The 20,305-nt window shown below is 38.3% G+C and overlaps 1 protein-coding gene and 1 pseudogene across 2 annotated transcripts; one reads left to right on the top strand and one right to left on the bottom strand.

Moving 5' to 3' along the window:
• The window catches only part of LOC122084693, a 21,503-nt pseudogene extending 18,133 nt beyond the window's left edge, over window positions 1-3,370 (top strand).
• Window positions 3,371-4,697: 1,327 nt separating this feature from the next.
• Window positions 4,698-19,136, bottom strand: LOC122085055 (protein FAR1-RELATED SEQUENCE 6-like). Of its 2 annotated transcripts, none has more exons than XM_042653495.1 (4): window positions 18,920-19,132; window positions 15,940-18,021; window positions 12,763-12,876; window positions 4,698-5,006 (listed from the first exon to the last, which is right to left on the bottom strand). In XM_042653495.1, the coding sequence occupies exons 1-4, from the start codon at window positions 18,947-18,949 to the stop codon at window positions 4,962-4,964; spliced, it is 2,271 nt and encodes a 756-aa protein (XP_042509429.1). In that variant the 5' UTR covers window positions 18,950-19,132; the 3' UTR covers window positions 4,698-4,961. The 2 variants fall into 2 exon arrangements, 1 of the variants encoding a protein (XP_042509429.1); XR_006142000.1 differs by having other exon boundaries at window positions 4,979-5,006; window positions 15,945-18,021; window positions 18,920-19,136.
• Window positions 19,137-20,305: the final 1,169 nt, after the last annotated feature.

Below are 20,305 nucleotides of genomic sequence, written 5' to 3'. Positions count from 1 at the left end.
TTAATTGACATAAAAAACTATTACAAAAGTGATTAAAGCAAAAATAGAGAAGAACTAAAACTAAAGAGTGAGAGAGGGAGAGAGAAGAAAACTAAGCATAAACTAGAAAATAAACTAAGGGGACTAAGCATAAACTAGAAAATAAACTAAGGGGAATAATAAAATAGGAGGGGGGAGGAAGGGACTTTTATAGGGTTTTTTTCTTGCCTCTTTCCTTCTACAAGTCTTCTTTAAGAAAAGAAAGAAAATAAAATTAAATCTTAGTAAAAATCCTCATTCTCTGAGATATTGTGTGAGGAAAGAGAGAATCTGTTTCCAAAATTAACAAATTCTATTCCTTCCTTACAATATTCACCAATATCTTGCAATCTTGATTAAATCAGAAAGGAATCTCTGCATAGCATCTTCAAGATCTTGTGAGGTGGCAAGGAGAGAAAATAATCTTCAGGATTTTGTAGGAGAGAGGATGTGGTACCAATAAGTGGGTCCTACCTTTGGATTGGTTCTTGATTCACTTTAAGCACTTTCTCTTGTAGACTTGGAAACTAAAAAAAACAAGAAAAATAAAAGTAGTACTATCCAAAGTGGGGCAAAATGTACAGTTATATCCCTAAGATTTCACACATTATTGTGCTCATCACTCTTCATCTCATAAAAAAATATTTTTTCTTTTCCTTTGTTTGGAAGGGTCTGTAAATGGGAGCAATTGTGCGGAGCTTGCAAAACAAGATGATATTGATGGTTTTCTTGTTGGTGGTGCTTCCCTGAAGGTACTCTCATAACACACAACGGCCTATTGGTTTAGTTTACTCTCTCTCTCTCTCACACACACACACTCACACACAGAGTGATGCAAAATGCATGTCATTGCTATATATGAGAAAGAACTTTACATCATGAAAGAGAGTATAAACAGTCCATGAAATAAAAGTAATCTTCAATACTGGAGGAGGATTTCAATTCTAACCATTAAACTCAAGACCACGCCAACTAAACCAACAATTTACAACATGAAAATAGGTGGTCTTAAGGCATCAACTGCCAGTTCTGAAACCCTTTTTTAAAATTAATCCAATAGCCAGCACTTTTTACCTGGCAAGAGTCCAAGCGAAAAGAGCAATTCTAGGTGGATCACCCGTAGCCTGAAATTTTCCCCTTTCTCTACATTCCTTTAGTTCTCACATAAAGATTCATAGTATGACTTCACTCTAAGCAGCTACTTGGATCCATCTTCCAAAATCTTCTTTATCAGCCACAAGAGGACTTAAATGTTGTTCATATATCGATTGCAATGATAATAAGCGGACCTTTTTTCTCCCCATAAATGATGGTAGACAGGTTCACAATTTTGTACCATTGGTTGATAGTTGAGCCCTTCCGAGTTACTGCATTATCAAGTTTTGGTAATTCGTCACATCTGACATGACTACCTATCCTTTCCCAAAACCTATCTCCACTTGCAACGTCAAATGCCACATTTGCCAAAAACTAGCATGTCCTTGCATCGTAGTTTGCTACAATCTATTTCTGCAAACATAAGATACCTAGCTCCTTTACGATACCCCACCTTCCATCCCCCCCCCCCCCAAATCCCCAAGAAAAAGGAAAAAGGGGAAAAGGAAACATTGCTTCCTTTCAACAAGTCTCTTCCATGGGTAGATCTAGTACCTAAACCACCATTGTGGAGCAAACTTTTTTCGGTCCCGTACTCCGTCACAATCATCCTGATACTGGGGTCATTTGGATTTGTAAAAGTCCGCCAATGCCATGAAGATCTGGTTATTTTAATGTTCAAATTTAACGCCTGCTAATATGCTCATTCATGTCCATGAATGCTTACCCTAGTGTACCCTCAGCTTTTCTGGGAATATTGTAGGACCCGTCACAATCATCCTGATACTGGGGTCATTTGAATTTGTAAAAGTTCGGCAATGCCATGAAGATCTGGTATTTTAATGTTCAAATTTAATGCCTGCTTATATGCTCATTCATGTCCATGAATGCTTACACTAGTGCACCCTCAGCTTTTCTGGAATATTGTAGGACAAAAAACAAACTTTAGTTGAAAAAGAAATGCTTTCAGGATTCTAGCTTATCCCAAGAACAACTCGAGTCTTTTATGCATAATGTTCAGAAGATTGCACATTTAATGAAGTCCTTTCTGGTAGAGCAAGAAAATGGCTGTCATAGGCTTATAGCTAAAATTAATTTGCTAATGAGTTGCTGTTCCCAGAGAAAATACCCCCTGCATAGTGGTATCCTGAAATAACTATTGGTAGGGTTAGTCTTAAGCATCTCTTTTGCAAATATCACATCTTTTACTTGATTGTCATTTGGCTTGGCAGACTTCCTTGACAGAAAATCTGTCAAGTTGGATTTACCTTATAACTGTCTAATCAGTTTTATTCATCTGGATGCCCATAAAGTAAAGATGCACTAGTAGTTGTCTATCAATTTATTGTTTACATTCTTTCTATGGGATTTGATGTGAGCAAGACTCAAACCTGCAAGAGAACGAGGGACGCCAGAGAGATTGCGTGAATAGGTCAATTAGACCACCATGCCTCATATTTATTTAATTGATTAAAAAAATAAAGGACATAAATGCCCTACATAAGTCATTACATATAGAGAAACCCTAATTCCTCTTATGTACAAAACTGCCCCTGCTAATAACACCAAGAAGATTGATATTTGAAATGTAATCTCTCCTATGATAGCCCATTGGTGCTCTGGACCTACCAGTAATTTATATGGTAAGGACCTTGCATGAATAATGTACTAATTAAATTGCGGTAATAGCCCATAATTCCGAATTTGTTTAAGCATGTAGGTGTATTAAGTGCTGCATATAGAAAATTATATATAATCTTATGCTTTCAGACTATTGGTTCTATTCTTGGTCTGTGAATTTGTCTCAGTTCATTAATTGACTTGCACTGTTTTAAATCTATGTGCTGCAGGGTCCTGAGTTTGCAACTATTGTCAACTCTGTAATGTCCAAGAAAGTTGCTGCTTGATTGCTCCTGATAGTTTCAGCGCCCAAGGATGGTCTAGTGACGGCTAAGGCTATTTTAACCAGTCTATGATCAGCTGCATCAGATGGGGTGGTGTTGTGCCCATTTTTTCCCTTCCAGAGAAAAACTTAAAATGTTTTTAGCCTTGTTGTAACTCTTTATCTTGTGTTGCAACTTGGAACTAATAATACTATTTTCTTGATCGAAATTAATTAATGAAAAGTTATTTTAGTGGCATAAAATTGAGCGTTCATTGAATGAAAACCAGGAGGTGGGCTTGGAAGCAGCCATCGTTTGAAGAAAGCATAATAGCTCACTGGTCTAGCTCCATGGCACTGAAAATATATCAGGGCTTAAGTGATTCACCAAAGTGACAAGACCTTGAAAGCTGCTTTTTCAAGTGTCAATAGAAGGACGTTCTGTCAACCTCAATCGCACTTGTCACATTCAGGTGAAATCTTAGTACTGATCTTATCAGCCGTCTGGTTCAATCAATTAAAAACAGTAAATCACAGCAGTGGAAAACAATTGGTGATCGTTTTATTTAACTTGAATTTAAACAGATTTATTGTAGTTTCTGTGCGTTTATTTGTAGAATGAATGGTTTTAATCAGGGTTTTCAAACAAGGAATCGGGATCTGAATCAGGTCCAGCTAATTCTGATCTGATTCCATTTTGGATCAGCTGGAATCAGTCGAGAATCGGTCAGATTCTGCTTGTACTATTTTTAAACAATGCTTGCCATTCATTTGAAATACACATAACTGAATTGTCTATCAAGCTGGGTGAGTGTAATGAGTACACAACAATTATTAACTCCCCCCTCCGCCCAAAGAATTTCAATTTCAAATATTGTGGTTTTCAGCCGTTTCAGCTCATTCTGGTCTAAATTCCAGAAAATGCAAGTGGGATGGGACGTCAAAACAGTGCAGAAAAAACTCATTGTGTAAAAAAAATGTCATTTTATGCACTGTTAAACAAACTATATGGACTCATATTTTGAGCCTCTAGGCTATAAACCCCAGGCCCCCATCCTTGCTCTTACAAATTCTGTCATAACTAACCAGGGCCATCTTTCTCCAGAACTGTTTTTTCTCTTCTGGGCTCACTTCTCCCTAAAGTACTTTCGTAGTTTAAGAAGAAATACTAAGCATCATAGTTGCACAATTGATACGTTCAAGTGGAACCACAGCTGCTGGAAACGATCCCTAGTAATTTCTCATCCAATCATGGGATAGAATTGAAACGATGACCATCGCATATCACCAGAGTCTGATCTCAACTATGAACTCATCGTCGATGCATCAGATGAATATGGGAAGTTCTTAAATCATTTTTGTGTGCTGTGAAGACTAGTCTGATCTCTTGTTAAACCATACCAAGAAGACTATGGATGGCATATAAACTGGGTTTCATTTTGTTGAACATCATGGCTTCCTGTTTTTCTTTCCTAGAGCACCAAGTGAGTTTGCAACCACTAGCAGATTCAATTCATTATCCATCCATACAGAATATATTTCAATTTTCACATTAATCGGATCAAAACATATAATTTAAGAAGAGGAATGACGATTGGTGCACACCCGGGAGTCCTGGTAGTCCTAGGCAACCTTATCCAAACTTTGACAGCAAAATAGAGAGCAATAGCCTTAGTCCCTTACAAGATATAACCCTAAAGGATTTTGCTCCAAGAATAGTGTACATAAACCTCATTTACAGAAGGGAACTTACACTAAAATGTCTGTCAGCCTCAATATCACACATAATGAATTCATTTACAGAATGGAACCCGCTTGATTAGCTCCAATTGCACCAAAGATTACTCAGCATATTAACCTCAAAAGAGAATGAAATTGATTGACATGCTTTGGTAAACAGCAACAAATAAATTTACAAGCCCAAAACATTAAGAAGATCTCTCATTGAAGCTATCGAACCTCACTTTCATACATCTTGATCAACACCAATAAAAAATTGCTCCACAATGCCCTGAAAAATATGGCTGTTAGTTTGCAATCAGAATGACAATAATGATCTAAACAAGACAGAACCCTAGCAAAAAAAAAATTGACTGCAGTTTGAAAAGAACACACCCAGAAGTTCAGAGTCACACTGGAACATTACCCAGGTGGATGCAAATTGGTCTTGTAATATCAAGAGAAAAAGAGTGCAAATTTCAGGTCAGTTCTGACTCCTGTCATTATTTCTCTAAGGTTAACCAGTCCCAATCAGCACTTAAAAGTATGAACATAACTAATAACTACCAACGCGACAAAGCGATCAAGGTGATGGAGGATGGTCAAAAATCAAGGTGACACCAAGAAGGCGTTGTCGCCTAGGCGACGCCTTGATAACTATAGGTGACGCCTTGATAACTATGGTACTATGTAATGATATCTGAGGGGGTATCAATGAACTCAATTAAGACCTAAGAGTCATATATTGTGATTTGTGAGTATTTTAGATACAAATGCAAACTCTTAGGAAACAGCTGAAAATATCTTGAGGCAATAACATACGGAGTACTTCTACTGTATATTTGACAAGAAATGAGGTATATATAATGTACATTGTGCTTCAGCAACTTATACAACAGTTTCACCAATTAATGCATGGATGTAATATCTTAGGAAACAATTGAAAATGTTCTTATGAAAAAACATACAAAGAATTTCTAAACCATATTTTACCAGAAAAAGAAAAAGCATAAATAATGTCTTCGTACTATAGCAACTTATAGCTTCTACAGATTAAAGCATGGATGTCAAGCAGATAGTTGAAACCACGGTTTTAGGAATCGGTATCGGTGAATCAGTTTGAACCCTAGATATTTGGTAAAATATGTATCGGTGTTGCTGGTGATCGATACTGATGCAAGATTTGAGGTTGAACCGTCTTGACCCGTCCGGCCATTCAGAATTTCAGATCAAGATGAACCGGGTCCAATTGGGTTTTGATGTCTAGTAGGATATTTATGATTTTATTTATTTTTATTGGGATAATCCTGTAATCTTTTATTTGGGTAGGTCAATGTAAGAGATAAGATTGTGTTTTCCAGTTTCCTCGTTAAGTTAATTTCCTAGTTTGTTTACTTCAATTATTAGAAGTAATTTCTTTTCTTTTATACATGCTTGTAATCCCCATCATAGGAGTAGAATTGAAGAATGAATCGAGTTGTTTTGGTTGAAGCCTGCGTGGCCAGTCCTTTTGTGATTTCCCCTCTCTTCCTTCTTCTACTACTTCTGCTTTTAACTGTCACAGGTACTCGTTTGACGAACCAGCAAGCCCCGATATGTTGTGCACGACCCAACAGTCCCCTTCTTTTAAGGTTTGATCTCCCTCATCCTTTCTCCTTTGGGCCTGAGATTTGGGTGTGAGAACCTCCGCCCTTGTGTGGATCCGGGGTTTGAAAACCCGGCTTGGATAGCTTATGGACCCACCTGACCTGAATACAACACAACTCAAGTACCAAAAGGATGTGGCAAATCTGTAATAAATCAGAATTTTCAAGGGTGTTTTAGGAACCAACAAGAAATATAACACATGGAATTTCTGATATTAAAAAAGGATAGATTAGGTAGCTAGTATAACTGCATAAGAGAGGGATATGGAGGTAAGTATAATTTAAAGGTAAGGGGCAGTAAAGAATGAATGAAGCATAGAGGGATAAAGGGAATAAAGAGAGGTATATCGGGAAGTATGAAAAAAAAAAGAAAAAGAATTGCACCCAACAAATCGAGGGTCTTCTTCAACCTCTCGACAGGAAATTCCAGCGGAGGTGAGTTCTCTTGCAGGAAGGACAGCTCTCTCACCTAAGGACCAATTGAACCAGAGTTTTAGGAATAAATTCCCAACCATCATGCCTATTGAATTGATTCGACAAGCATCCAACCAGAAAATCAGTATTCAATATCTGAAACTGAGCCTGGCAGTAGCGTAGTGCTCTATTCTGGTTGCAGGAAAAGATGTCAATAATAACAGGGGCTGGAGAGTTGAAACTCTGGGGCTTGGATTGCCTGAGGGGTGGTAATTCTCGCCCAGAATCTCAGGTTCAAAAGCAACCTGGTATGAATGTCTGGTAAGTTTTTCTTCTCTGCCAAGTGGTCACCAAGCAGGAGATTTCAGCAAGAAAGAAAATACAGGAAAAGGAAAGAGAAACAAAACAAGAAGAAAGAACAAAGAACAAAGAACAAAGGAATAGAGTATGGAAGAATCACAACCGAGGGAAGAGAGAAATCTCGCTGGGAGAAGGGAGAGATCACATAAAAGAAGAAGAAAGGGGATGAGGGAAGAGAATTGCACATGCAGCCATGCAGGCTTCAACCCAAACAACTCAACTCATCTTTTCATTCTCAATCTACCCCCATCGTTGGGTTACACATGCATTTATATAAAAAAAAAAGGGCGTACCCAATGCACAAGGCTCCCACCACTTCGGGGTCTGGGGAGGGTCATCATGTATGCAGCCTGACCCCTGCTTTGCAGAGAGGCTGTTTCCTTACTTGACTTTTTGGTTACACGTGTATTCATAAAACCCAAAAATCCAAGACTCCTAATAGCTTCCAAAAATTTAGACTAACAAAAATAGAAACTCAATAAAATTCAAATTCGAAATTTCCCTACATGCTTAATAGCTACCTCAAAATAAAAAGATTACATATCTTTCCCAAATAAAATAAATTTTAAATATCCTAAAGAACCAAAAATCCAATTGGACCCGGTTCATCCCCATCTGGGCTCGCCAACGGATTTGGGCTGGTCCAAGGAAGTGCACCTGCATCAGCCCTAGGCAACTTAAGCCCCATAACATATAAACCCTCCTCCTAGGAGTTTCACAGCAAGATTCAGATCTTGTTTCAGCATTACTGCCTGGGAAATTTTCAGGGATCAGATTAATTTATTCTTTTTCAGTTTGAGCTGTCGGAGTTGTGCAATCAATAGGCCCCCTTGATATCGACCTTTGCTCGATAGTTCCAGTTGGTCCGAGTCCCTTCGAGAGAGATCTTTCACCTGCAAGCCTTCCCCTTCTTGCTGGTTCTGTTTGTGGCTGAAGGTTGAAGGTAACCTTCCATTGCGGAGGGTTTTAACTACTTTGTTTACTGAGTTCCAAGATTACTCCTCCCTTTATCTCTAAGTCCTTCATATCCATATTTTAACTTTAGTTCCTAGACTACCCCACCTCAATAATTCCAAAACACTAGACTACCCCTGCTCAATAATTCCAAAAGCCCTTCATATCCTTTTTTCCTTTAATTTACCTAGTAAGCCCCTTGGAAAATCTGGTTAATTACTATATTGCCACTCCTGTTACATATTAAACTATTTATGCATTAGGGTGGGCCCATACGATCCCAGACGGAGTTTTCAAACCTAGGATCACATCAAATTGGTATCAAAGAAAACCTAGCCAATTGAACCAACCCTCTTACTAGCTATCTTCAACAACTTCAATTTATGCAAGAGAATCTTGAAGAGACTCGGCCACAATTCAAGACCCAATTGCTAGTCACATCTGATTGTATGGAATTTTCCTTTGACAAATTGATCTCAGTTGTCGATTAAGGGTGGATGAGCCAAAACACGAGCCATCAATCTTGGGGGATGACATGGTGCCATTAATTGTTGAAGATCGACTTGTGGAAGAGAATAAACAAGTTGACCTCTTGAATGAACCAGTCAATTTTGTATTTCCAACTTGCTACTTCAACAACGATCTTCATATCGCAGATTTCGTACCGCTCCATCGTGGTCTGATCAGTGATTTCTTACAATCAAGGATGGATGTCGAACGAGTGGTGCTGAATCTCCCATTTTATTCTAAACACCAGGAGAATTGATGCATATTTGTGGTTGAACCGGCTTTACCGTTTGGCCATCCATGCCGAGATGAAATGAGTCCAATTGGGTTTTGTGGTCTAGTAGGATATTTAGGATTTTATTTATTTTTCTTGGGATAATCATATAATCTTTTATTGGGGTAGGTCACAAAGGAAAGTAGATTGTGTTTTCCAGTTTCCTTATTTGAGTAGTTTCCTTATTAAACAAAATTTCTTTTGTTTTATATATGCTTGTAATCCCCATCGTAGGAGTGGAACTGAAGAATAAATTGAGTTGTTTTTTGGTTTAAACCTGTGTGGCCAGTACTTGAGCTATCTCCCCTCTCTCTTCCTTTCTTCCCTGTGAGTTTCATAGCAATATTCAGATCTGGTTTCAGCATTACTGCCTGCAAGAAATTTCAGAGATCAGATTACTTTCTTTCTTCTCAGTTTGAGCTGTTGATGTTGTGCAAACAATAGACCTCCTCAATATCGGCCTTTCCCCTATAGTTTCCAGTCAGTCCAAGTCCCTTCGAAAGAGAATTTTTACCCTTGAGCCTTCCCCTTCTCACTGGTTCTGTTCGTGGCTGAAGGTTGAAAGTAATCTTCCATCATGGATGGTTTTTAAACCTTAGTTTGCTGAGTTCCAAGATTACCTCTCCCTTTACCTCTAACTCCAAGTCCTTCATGTCCTTATCTTTAGTTCTTAGTCTACCCCTAATGCAGGAGTTGATTACAAGTAACTAACTCCACAGTTTATAACCCCAAACAATACAAATAGGAGCAAGAAACAAAGAAATAATACCATCAAATAAACCCTTAAGGATACAATACCCATATAGGAGCAAAACCAGCCCAAAACCCAACCCGATAGGAGAGAGAAAGGCCTTCTATAGAGCTGGAGAGATAAAGGTGCGGCCAGGTCTGTGGGAGTCCGATTGAGCTGTACTTTTGGGTGTAGATAGTCCCTAGGGAGGGCACAAAAACCCCTAAATATGAAGGGCTTCTAACGGCTGGTTATGGAGTTACGCACTTTTTTGATTTTCAGACCTAAGAGAGAGAATGTGAAGAATTCTGCAGGAACATCAACTTGTCTTCTTCAGATAACCTTCAAGAGAGGATCGATTGATCTTCTTAGAGTATAGAACCAGACCTCCAAAGGATCTGTAGATCAGATCTCAAACTTGGGCAGCAATGAGGGTCAATTGGCTTCAAGAACAAGAACTCTTTGGCTGGTTGATTCTGATTTTGTATGCTTTAACAGGTCTGAACTTCTAATAACAATAAACAGAAAATAAAAATAGAAAAAGAAGAATCGATGGAGGGTTGAGAAGGGTGAAAGAGAATAAAGGAATGGGTATCTCACCCCTCAGGTTTTGGATATCACACCCCTCAAAGGTTTAGGCATCTCACCTCTCAATAACAGTTTTTTTAGCTAAAGAGTAATCACTCAATAATTCATTCATTTAAATTTCTAATTATGAGTACATAGGCTCCTCTATTTATAGAGGGCAGGATAGCAATCAAACTACTTAGGAGCTAGTTTCCCAATAGGACTAGACACTCCTAATACAACTAGGAATTCAAAATAGGACTAGGACTTGACTTTATGACTCCAACATGGAATAGAACTAACTAACTAATAGTCCATATAGGACTTTACAACCGACCAATGGCTTAATGAGCCTTTATTGAATTAAATAGCAACTAACAAAACTAATTAATTAAATCCCGTTTTTTTACCTTCTACCCATATTTTAGGCCCATTAAAGTGGTCCATTTCAAAGAAAACCCATGGGATCAAAGGCCCAACACATATATAACACAACCCAAGGCTTATTTGCAATAAAATAAACCCAACTGACTTATCTACATCAACCCCTGCTCAACAATTCCTATACCACTTCATATCATTTTCTTTTTAACTTACCTAGTAACCTCTTCAAAAAATCTGGTTAATTACCAGATTGCCACCCCCATTACATATTAATCTATATAAGCATTTGGGTGGGCCCAAGTGATCCCAAACAGGGTTTTTGAACCTGGGATCGCATCAAATGATACCGTGAACTACATCCATGATTGAAACTCAAATATTCACTTTGTTTACAAACAAATCCCATGCATCCATGCACATTGACTAGTTTCTTGAACAATCCACCAAAACTTGGAGAACGATATTGATTTCATCTGGATCTAATGCCACAAGATCAATGAACTACAACCCAAACCAAATAACTCTAATGATTTTCCCCTTTTCGCGTGGGGGGGGGGGGGTTGAGAAATAATATATGCTTTAATCTTGATCTAATGTTTTGAATGATACTGAAGTGATAGCGGATCACAAAACCCTACTTTGGCATCGTTATAGGCTTACCCAAATGACAAGAGTCCAAATATAAGAAAGTAATGATAATTATGTAAATAAATAGATGTTTTGGATCCTTTTTTTTGATAACTTTTAAGAGAGAAGGATAAAACTGGAACTTGATTGAGAAGGGCGGGGGGAAACAGAAGTTATGAAAACATGGGCTAAAGTGTAATTTAATAAAAGGGAGAGGGTTTTTCCACGCTGCCAGTGTGGGAAGGAAATTGCACAATGCCACCAATAAGTGGTCTGAAAAAGGTATCAATCCATCTGGACTTCACATTTTCAAAACAGATAAAAAAATCAAAACAAAATACATGTGTGGGGCCCACACTTTTGTGAGAAAGCATTGGAAAGAATCTGCGTACATATAGTGTGGGAATCTTTTCCTCTTAATAAAAATTGGTCTTTAATAGCACTAAGAAGAATAGAAGAATAACCATGGACAGAACCAGAAAGGAAGCAGAAATCTCACCCCTTTTGACAACCAGTCAACCAGAAAATTTGAAGGAAGATAGATATATCACAGGAGTATTGGAATCAATCGACCAGCAACCAAAATAAGTTTTAATTGTTGAACCTGAGGAGGGAATTTGCAGGACCAGGTTTGAAGTTCTGATAAAATCACACAAACCAGGTGGTATTTCAGACCCAGATGTGGTAGTCTGGGTCACCTAAGGGTTTATGAACACCCCCACAAAACAGGAAATGACAGCAAGGAAGAAGGAATATAAAAGAATAAACTCGGGAGGGGGGGTGGGGAAGCAAAGGAAGAGAGAAAGCAAGAGGGAATCACCTGTGAAAGAAGACACACAACAACACCACTCACCACCATGGGTAAACTGACTTTCATTCAATTCTCAAATTCCATCACTGATTACCAGCATATATATAAGAAAAAAAAATCTTTAAAAAATAGAAACTACTCTCAAACAAGGAAACTGGCAACTGAATCAAATCCCCGCACGTAGCTAACTCTTACTAAAATAAAACATACTACAAATAAAAGATTAAATGCTATCTCCTACCAACCCCCTTTGGACCAAAAGCCAGTTTTGGCACCCGTTTATCTCGGTCTGGGTTTCTAGATTCTGTCATACTGGTCCACCTATGATACTAATACTGCATCAGATACTCTTTCATCCTATACTGTTACTTTATCAATACATCCAATAATTCAGAAGGTCTGATGGTAAAGAATCTTTTGATTTCCCAATAAGTATAGTATCAAACTGTACTGGCCATATGGATGCTTTAAAGCTTGATCCTAGTTACTTATATATATATATATATATATTCCTAGGATCCATTTGATTCCAGGTTAAAACCTCAGAAAAAAGGAAAATTTCAGGTAAAATCAGTAAAAGAAAACAAGATTTTGCTTGATTTTTTTCACATGGTTTTCACCAGAAACATGCAGAGACTTGGTGTAGAAAGAAGCAACATATTTATGATGTCAGAATTGGCAATTTAATTGTGGTTAAGTGGTTCGTAGAACACATACAGAACTATGACAAAGAACTTTGATCTTAAAAATTGCTGAGCGTACAGGCCTACTAACCGATTGACAAGTGCTCTCTTGTGTCAGTTGAGTGCCAACCAGGTTGCCAAGATCAAGATTTGCGGTTGCAGGTTCAATGGGCCGTAACCGCTTGCTGCCAACTTGAGTGTCATTCTACAAACAGTTGGAGGTGACATTAGCATAGTAACACAGGAGGACTTCGCGCAGTCTTGCATTGAGATTAGCAATAAAAAATGGAAGTTGAAACCATATTTATGATAGAATTAAATAACATTATATAAATGGCACATTTTCTTGTCAGTCCAACTTAGAGAAACAATAAGTATACACAAAAAAACAACAGCAAATATGATTTTTTAAGGCCGCAGTAAGGGAAGCCTACCTTGACAGTCCACCTAATTCTGCCACATGGCAAGATTATGTGGCAATACTAACTCTCAAATAGATAGATGAACATCCAGATTTTCCACATGTCAAGTTTGGGACTCAAATTTAATATACCCTGCCATATGTATAGCCTCTTATGTATGTCCATGCCCCCCATTAGTAGTCCCATGAACCTTCTTGGTAGTCCCAGATTTTCAATGCTTTGTTCTGCCACCTGGCCAACACAAAATGGGCTGAAACTTGACTTATGGCCAAGAGACCTAAGAGTCTACATGTCCACAAAATTTGTCCCCATCCAACAAGCCAAGTGGAAAATATGCTTTGGCCACCAACATAAGCTTCCTTTGGTGGCCTGAATAGGGAACATTTGCCCAAAATCTTAGGCTTACTCTTAAGCCAAATATTGGCAGGATTGAATTCAATGTTTTTGCACTCTTGAGAAAAAAGAATGATTTTTGACGGAATGATGATTTTGGTTGGAAGAGTATTCATAAAGGCTGAGGACATTGTGAAGAGATAGGGTGAGTATATTTGTGACTTACTAAATGGAGATGGTTTGCGTAGGAATGACCTAGAAGATTGCAATATTCATCAAGACACCACACGTCATAGATATATACAAAAGATTGGTGTGGTGGAGGTGTGACGGAAGTTAAAGAAACCTTAAAAAAGATGAAAGTAGGCAAGACACCAAGCCCAGATGAGGTCCCAATAGAAGTGTGGAAGAGGCAAGAGCCTAGGAGTATGTGGGGTATCTTAGATAAGCAATGTGTTTAACAAGATTATAAATACAAGGAAAATGGCAGATGAATGAAGGAGAAGCATTGTAGTTCCGATCTACAAAAATATCAAAGTTGCAATAACTATAGAAGCATAAAACTAATGAGTCATACTATGAAATTATGGGAGAAGGTTACTAAAGCTTATTTGAGAAGAGAAACTCATATCTTGGAGAACCAATTTGGCTTTATGCCAAGTAGATCCATGACATAATCTATTTACTTACTAAAGAGGCTCATGGAACGATATGGAGCCTGAAAGAAGGATCTCCATAAGGTCTTTATTGACTTGGAAAAATCCTATAATAGAATCCCTAGAGATTTATCCTGAATGTTCTTGTGAAGAGAGGGTGTTGGGTAAATAAGTGGATGAAATTAAAGATATGTATGAGAGTGTGGTGACTAATGTGAGATTTGTGGGAGGTAAACACAATGAATTCTCAATTACGATTGGGTTATATCAGGGATCAACCTTAAGCCCTTATTTGTTTGTGCTTATCATAGATGATTTAACCAATAGCATTTAAGACGAGGTCCCGTGATGTATGCTCTTCACCTAATGATGTTGTTTTGGTGAATGAGAAAGATGAACCATGGAAACAAGAGGCTTTAAGATTAATAGATCGAAGACAGAGTATATGATGTGTAATTTGTCACACCATGATGGATAATGATATGGTGAAAATTGAGGAGAGAGAGATACAAAGTGTACGATATAGTGAAAGTTAGAGCTATGGAGATGAACCATAGAAACAAGAGGCTTTAAGATTAGTAGATCGAAGACGGAGTATATGATGTGTAACTTGTCACACCATGATGGATATTAATATGGTGAAAATTCAGGAGAGAGATACCGCAAACTGAATATTTTAATAAAGAGGCTGATGTTTCACAAAGAATTAAAGAGGGATGGATGAAGTGGAAAGGTGCGACCAGAGTGCTATGTGACCAATGTATTCCTTTAAAGCTTAAAGGAAAATTCTATATAACTGTTGCATAACTTGCTATTATGTATGGGGCAAAATGTTGAGTAGTTAAGAAGTATCATCTAGAGAAGCTATGTGTAACAAAGGAGAATGTTAAGATGGATGTGTGACAGAACTAGAAAGAATAAAATAAGGAATGATTGTATTATAGCTGATTTTAGAGTTGCTCTGATCAGTGACAAGCTTCAACAAATCATTTGAGGTTGTATGACCATGTTCAACAGAGGCCTAGGGATACTCTAGTAAGGCGAAGTGATCTGATTCTGGTTGAAGGGGCTAAAAGAGCTAGGGGCAGTCCTAAAATGACCATAGGAGAAGTAATAAGGAATAACATGCATAGTCTAGGTCTTGTCCCAAGTATGACCTCAGATAGAGTCGACTGACCATAGGAGAAGTAATAAGGAATAACATGCATAGTCTAGGACTTGTCCTAAGTCGACTAGAGGGCAAGGATCCATGTAACCGACCCCATTTAGCTGAGATTTTCCCGACTTGCTGGGCTGTGCTGCTTTCCTTTCACTTTCATATCTCCTATTTTGTTTGACCTCAGATTTTCCTATTTTGTTTTGTATCCACGTAGCCGACCCCATTAAGTGGGGATACGATTGAGGTTTTTGTTGGTGTTGTAGTTGTTGATGAGTTGATGAGTTGATAACTAGGTTTTATTCCTTAGTTTTCTTATCTCTCTCTCTCTCTCTCTCACACACACACACCTGTCTACAAAGAGAGATTCTTTTGTAGATAGTTTGCCTTGTATCTTATAATGTCCAAAAAGGATCTACGTGTTAATTGAGATTGTTCTGTAGATATTTTGCCTTATAACATCTTTATACTATCCAAAAAGGATCTACATGTTAATTCACTTTATACCACATAATTAGATTGATTCTTGGCTAATGAATTTTCGGCATGGGAACCCACATTTTGGACACTTCAATTACTAAAATTATGATCCCTATGCATGGTATAGCTTCATACCATTACAAGAACTGTGGTAACTTTCACTAAATAATTATGGGAATACACACTAAAGACTCCATAAGTTCTTGAAGTCATTACCATACCTTACCCCATGTGTCTTCACAGATTTTCTCCACCTGGCCTCGACTTTGTTTTGGTCGACATGGTCGCTTCACTTGAGAAAGATCTTGCACCTTATGAGTTTCAGCCATACTTCGTTGTGCTCTTGTAGGTGTTATATTTAACTCAATATCTTCCACAAGATGAACCCTGCTTAGGGAGTCCTCCAAAGATTGTAAAGCGACCTTGAAATGTTCTGGAGATATCATCCCCTCCTCGACAACTAGGATAGCACGTTTATACAAATGATCATACCATTCCACTGAGTTGTCAATATCAACACGAATGGAGCCATGGTTTGGAACAAAGACATGTTTAAAATCCTTTCTCCATCGTGGTAAAATGTACAGAGGCGGAATTTCCTCGACACCATTATAGTTAAGCACGCTTAGTGCATGTTTACATAAGTAACCATTAAAGCTAAAGCAACCACAGATGCAATGGACTTCCATATCAGCTGTATTATACTGAACCTCATAATCCCTAATCTCATTTGCATTGCCGTCAACACGTTCCTTGACTATGTATGTAACGATTGGTCCACTGACATGTACTTGTGCTGTGTTAAAACAAAATAACATCTCTTCAACCTCATGTTGGAACTTTCGAAATATTTCACATGTGTACACTTGGGAAAGCTGTCTCTCATAACAACATCTTGTTTTTAAGCAAGGACATAAATCCCTTGACTCAATATCTGCCTTGGCTTCTTTTTGATATGCATTTACTAGAGCTAGTTCATACTTTCCTAGAAAGTCTTTCAAATTAGTGTGCTTATGCACATATCCATCAAAAAAAGATTTTGCAATTTGGTTCCTTTGAGTGGTTGCCATTCCTGCAGAAAAAGTATCCTTCAAAAAAGCTGGCACCCAATGCTGTCGATCTTCATATACCATCTGAAGCCATTCATTGTCCTGAACACCATAATGCTGTACCATATCCTCCCAAGCTGTTTCAAATTCATCCACTCTCAATGAATCATAAACTGCCATGCTCATCGCCATTTTAACTTCCTCAAATTCATGTAGGAGTTTCAATTTCTCAGGAGCTCTTTCCATAATGTGCCACAAAGACATACGATGACGAGTTTCTGGTAGCACCTCAGCAATTGCCTTTTGCAATGCCTTATTATGGTCAGTAATTATGGTAGATGGGGATCGTCCTGACATACATGTCAGCCATGTCTTGAACAACCAAACAAATGACTCTACAGACTCATCGACAAGTAAACTGCAACCCAATAACACTGACTGCCCATGATGGTTAACTCCAACAAATGGTGCAAACGACAAGTCATATTTTTTCATCAAATACGTAGTATCAAATATAACTACATCTCCAAAGTAACCATATGAAGCTCTAGACCTTCCGTCGGCCCAAAACACGTTTCTTAGACGTCCATTATTGAGATCCATCAAGTAAAAGAAGCTTGGACTCACCAACTGCATTTTGCAAAGGTAATTCTGAAGGGCTTCTGCTTCTTCTTCTTTAAGCTCCAATTGATTATGTTCATCAACAAGATCAGTTGTTTGAACCGCTGCATCACAACCCAACTCCAATTTTCTAATGAATCCATTCATCATCCTATGTGATTTATAGAATTGTGCGGTTGCTGGGGTATTTGAATGGTTATGTTCAAGCTTAACTTCGATCAGTCTCCACCTTTCAGAGCTCATCAACTTAATCCTCACCATTGCCAAGCAACCAATTCTTGTTTCTGGTCTCAAACGATGCGTATCCTTTTTTCTTCGAAAACCCTGGTTACTGCAACATAGTACAACCATGTACTTTTCATTAGTCTTCTGTCTTCTCCATAAATTCCTTACTCTGATGCCAAATCCTACTTCCTTAGCATAGCAATTGTAAAAGTTGTAAGCTTCATCGTAAGATTCAAACTCCATCCCTACGACAGGTGGTGTTGACTCCTTCCTTCTTTGAGTCACACTGTTTACACTGTCAAGTTCTATCATGGCTAATGGTTCCAATCCATCATCATTATTCCCCACCTCAATTTCATTGTCTTCATTCTCAGTCAATGTCTCACTGTTGAATGATGGTTCTTCCATCTAAAACACAAATCAAATCCAAGAATTCATTTGTTAACAAAAAAAGGTTCAAACTGGTAAAGCAAAGGCACATAAATAGGGGGAAAAATCGCATGCTTTGCTGGGTATATAACTAGCATATATACTGAATGGTCAAATGATAAATTTTAAGTAATTTCTAGCTTCCTGAACACAGAACCTGGAGGGTTTGGGAGTGGTTTTGCGAAAGAATTCTCTTCTAGTGCACCATCAGATGTTTTTCCAGTTAAATTTGCACATAAATGACTAAATTAAATCAATCCCTAAGCTTTCATCTATTTAAAAATTCCAAAAGTACAACATTTTTTTGAACCGATTAATTGAAACACATTCACAAAGGCAAAAATCATTTCCGACAGAAATTACCAGCAAAAACAGGATTCTCACTCTACCTACATTTTTAACACCCGTTAGGAACTAAAACTACACTAATGCTTTGATTGCGGCAACCGCATACCCATTTCAGAATCACCAGATACTGCGTCCTTGCACCGCATTTACCCTTAAAATTTCCTTTTACACACCCCAGTTCCCAATCCAAAAAAAAAAAAAAAGGGAGAGGAAGTCCTCTAGTGCCGTTACATAAGTGAATTCCGTTTCTTTCCTCCGCAACAGGCTGAGTTTTCTAGGTATGCTGGTCTCTCTCTCTCTCTCTCTCTCTCTCTCTCTCTCTCTCTCTCTCTCTCTCTCTCTCTCTTCTCACACTTCCCACCTCCCCCAACCCAACCACCCCCAGGGGGCGTGTGATCGCACAAGGAACTCAAAGGAAAGATAAAATCCAATAGAAACCGCAAGTCTGCAACCATAAAGATGGAAGCTGATGGTCATTAACTCCACCCAGGGTTTAACCTTCTAGGAAAGAGAGAGAGATGGGAGTTACCTCGTTTTGTGCGCAGAGCCGATCCTCCATGATGGGGGGACAATCCGGTTCGGGGAAGGAGGTCGAAGAAGGGAATCAGAGATGTCTGAAGCCCCTTCCCAAGTTTCAAAGGCGAGTAGGGTAGAGACGCACAGAGGCTGAGTCTCTGTATTGTTCCCCTTTGGCTTTCCCCATTCATAATTTTCTCGTTCCCACTCCCGGTTTTCTCTCTATCCAAACCGAACCCCAAACCCCACTCTTCCTTCTCCTCCCAACGCGACCCGTCTAGCCCAGTACATCTGCACGTGGCAGATTTCTTCACATTTACATTTAAGTACCATGTTGACTTTCTCTACATCTAAAGGGCTTTTTGCTTGTTGAAAACACGTACCAGAACCATGGTCAGTGGATTTAGAATTTATAGATGAGAGAGAAAATTGATCCTAAATCCATGGATCAACGATGTTTTCATACATAAATCTGATCCACTCGTGAAAGTTGAAACCCCTAAAGCGTGAATGGATTTATGATTGATTTATCAAAGAAAATTGCATCAAGTGCTTTTAAAAATAAAATAAGAGTATTTATAAAATAAAAATAAAAATAAAAAAACAATTAAATGAAATGTCAAATTCTAAACACATTAATAGAGGTGTCATTTAGTCATTTACACACTCATATATATATAAAAATTTAGATTAACTTTAAACTTTATACATAAAGATGATTGAATGTACTTTTGTAACAAATTTTAGGAAGGGAATTTCTATTCAGGAGTGTGGTCCATGTGCGAATGCTTCAGCCAATGTAAACACATACTTGGACATTGACCAAGAGGGGTGTAATGATCATTTCACACCCCCTATGTCAGGCGCAAGAGCATACTCCTAAACAAAAAACATATCCTTAGTTAGAGATTCGGTGAGGTGTTTTATCAATTATTTTTTTATGATAGAAAAATAAGAAAAATTAATGCTCGATGCTGGTTTGTAGTAGATTCTTAGACACATCCTCTCGCATTTCCCCATGGTTCTCTCTCTCTCTCTCTCTCTCTCTCTCTCTCTCTCTCTCTCTCTCTCTCCTCAATAAATGCCCACCTTTGGATGATCCGTCACCCTCCTCTCCTATTCAGAGCAAAATTGCATGCTTCGATTGCTTGGCTTTACTATTGAGCTACTGAAGCTAACCAACGCCTCAGCCTAGGGCCAGCCCAGTCCTAGACTGGGCCTAGGAAACTCAATCGTAGCCCACCCTGTCGATTTTGAGTGGGCTTGGACTCCCCAGGCCAAACTTGTACCCCTAATTTTTAATTTACATACTACATGTCCTCTTAAGCTCTTTCTGTCATTGTGATTCATTAATGATATTAAAAAAATAAAAAATCTTAGCTCGACGTCATGCAACAAA

Source organism: Macadamia integrifolia, chromosome 7 (assembly GCF_013358625.1).
Source record: "Macadamia integrifolia cultivar HAES 741 chromosome 7, SCU_Mint_v3, whole genome shotgun sequence".
Taxonomy (NCBI): Eukaryota; Viridiplantae; Streptophyta; class Magnoliopsida; order Proteales; family Proteaceae; genus Macadamia; species Macadamia integrifolia.
The sequence above is the reverse complement of the archived record's forward strand: the minus strand, read 5'-3'. Positions and strand labels throughout refer to the sequence as shown.

Coding starts and splice junctions, on each gene's coding strand:
- LOC122085055 (XM_042653495.1), bottom strand. CDS start 18,949: ATGGAGGATCGGCTCTGCGCACAAAACGAG. Junction 18,022..18,919: donor GGCTCTGCGCACAAAACGAG/GTAACTCCCATC, acceptor TTTGTGTTTTAG/ATGGAAGAACCATCATTCAA. Junction 12,877..15,939: donor GTGAAGACACATGGGGTAAG/GTATGGTAATGA, acceptor AACTGTTTGTAG/AATGACACTCAAGTTGGCAG.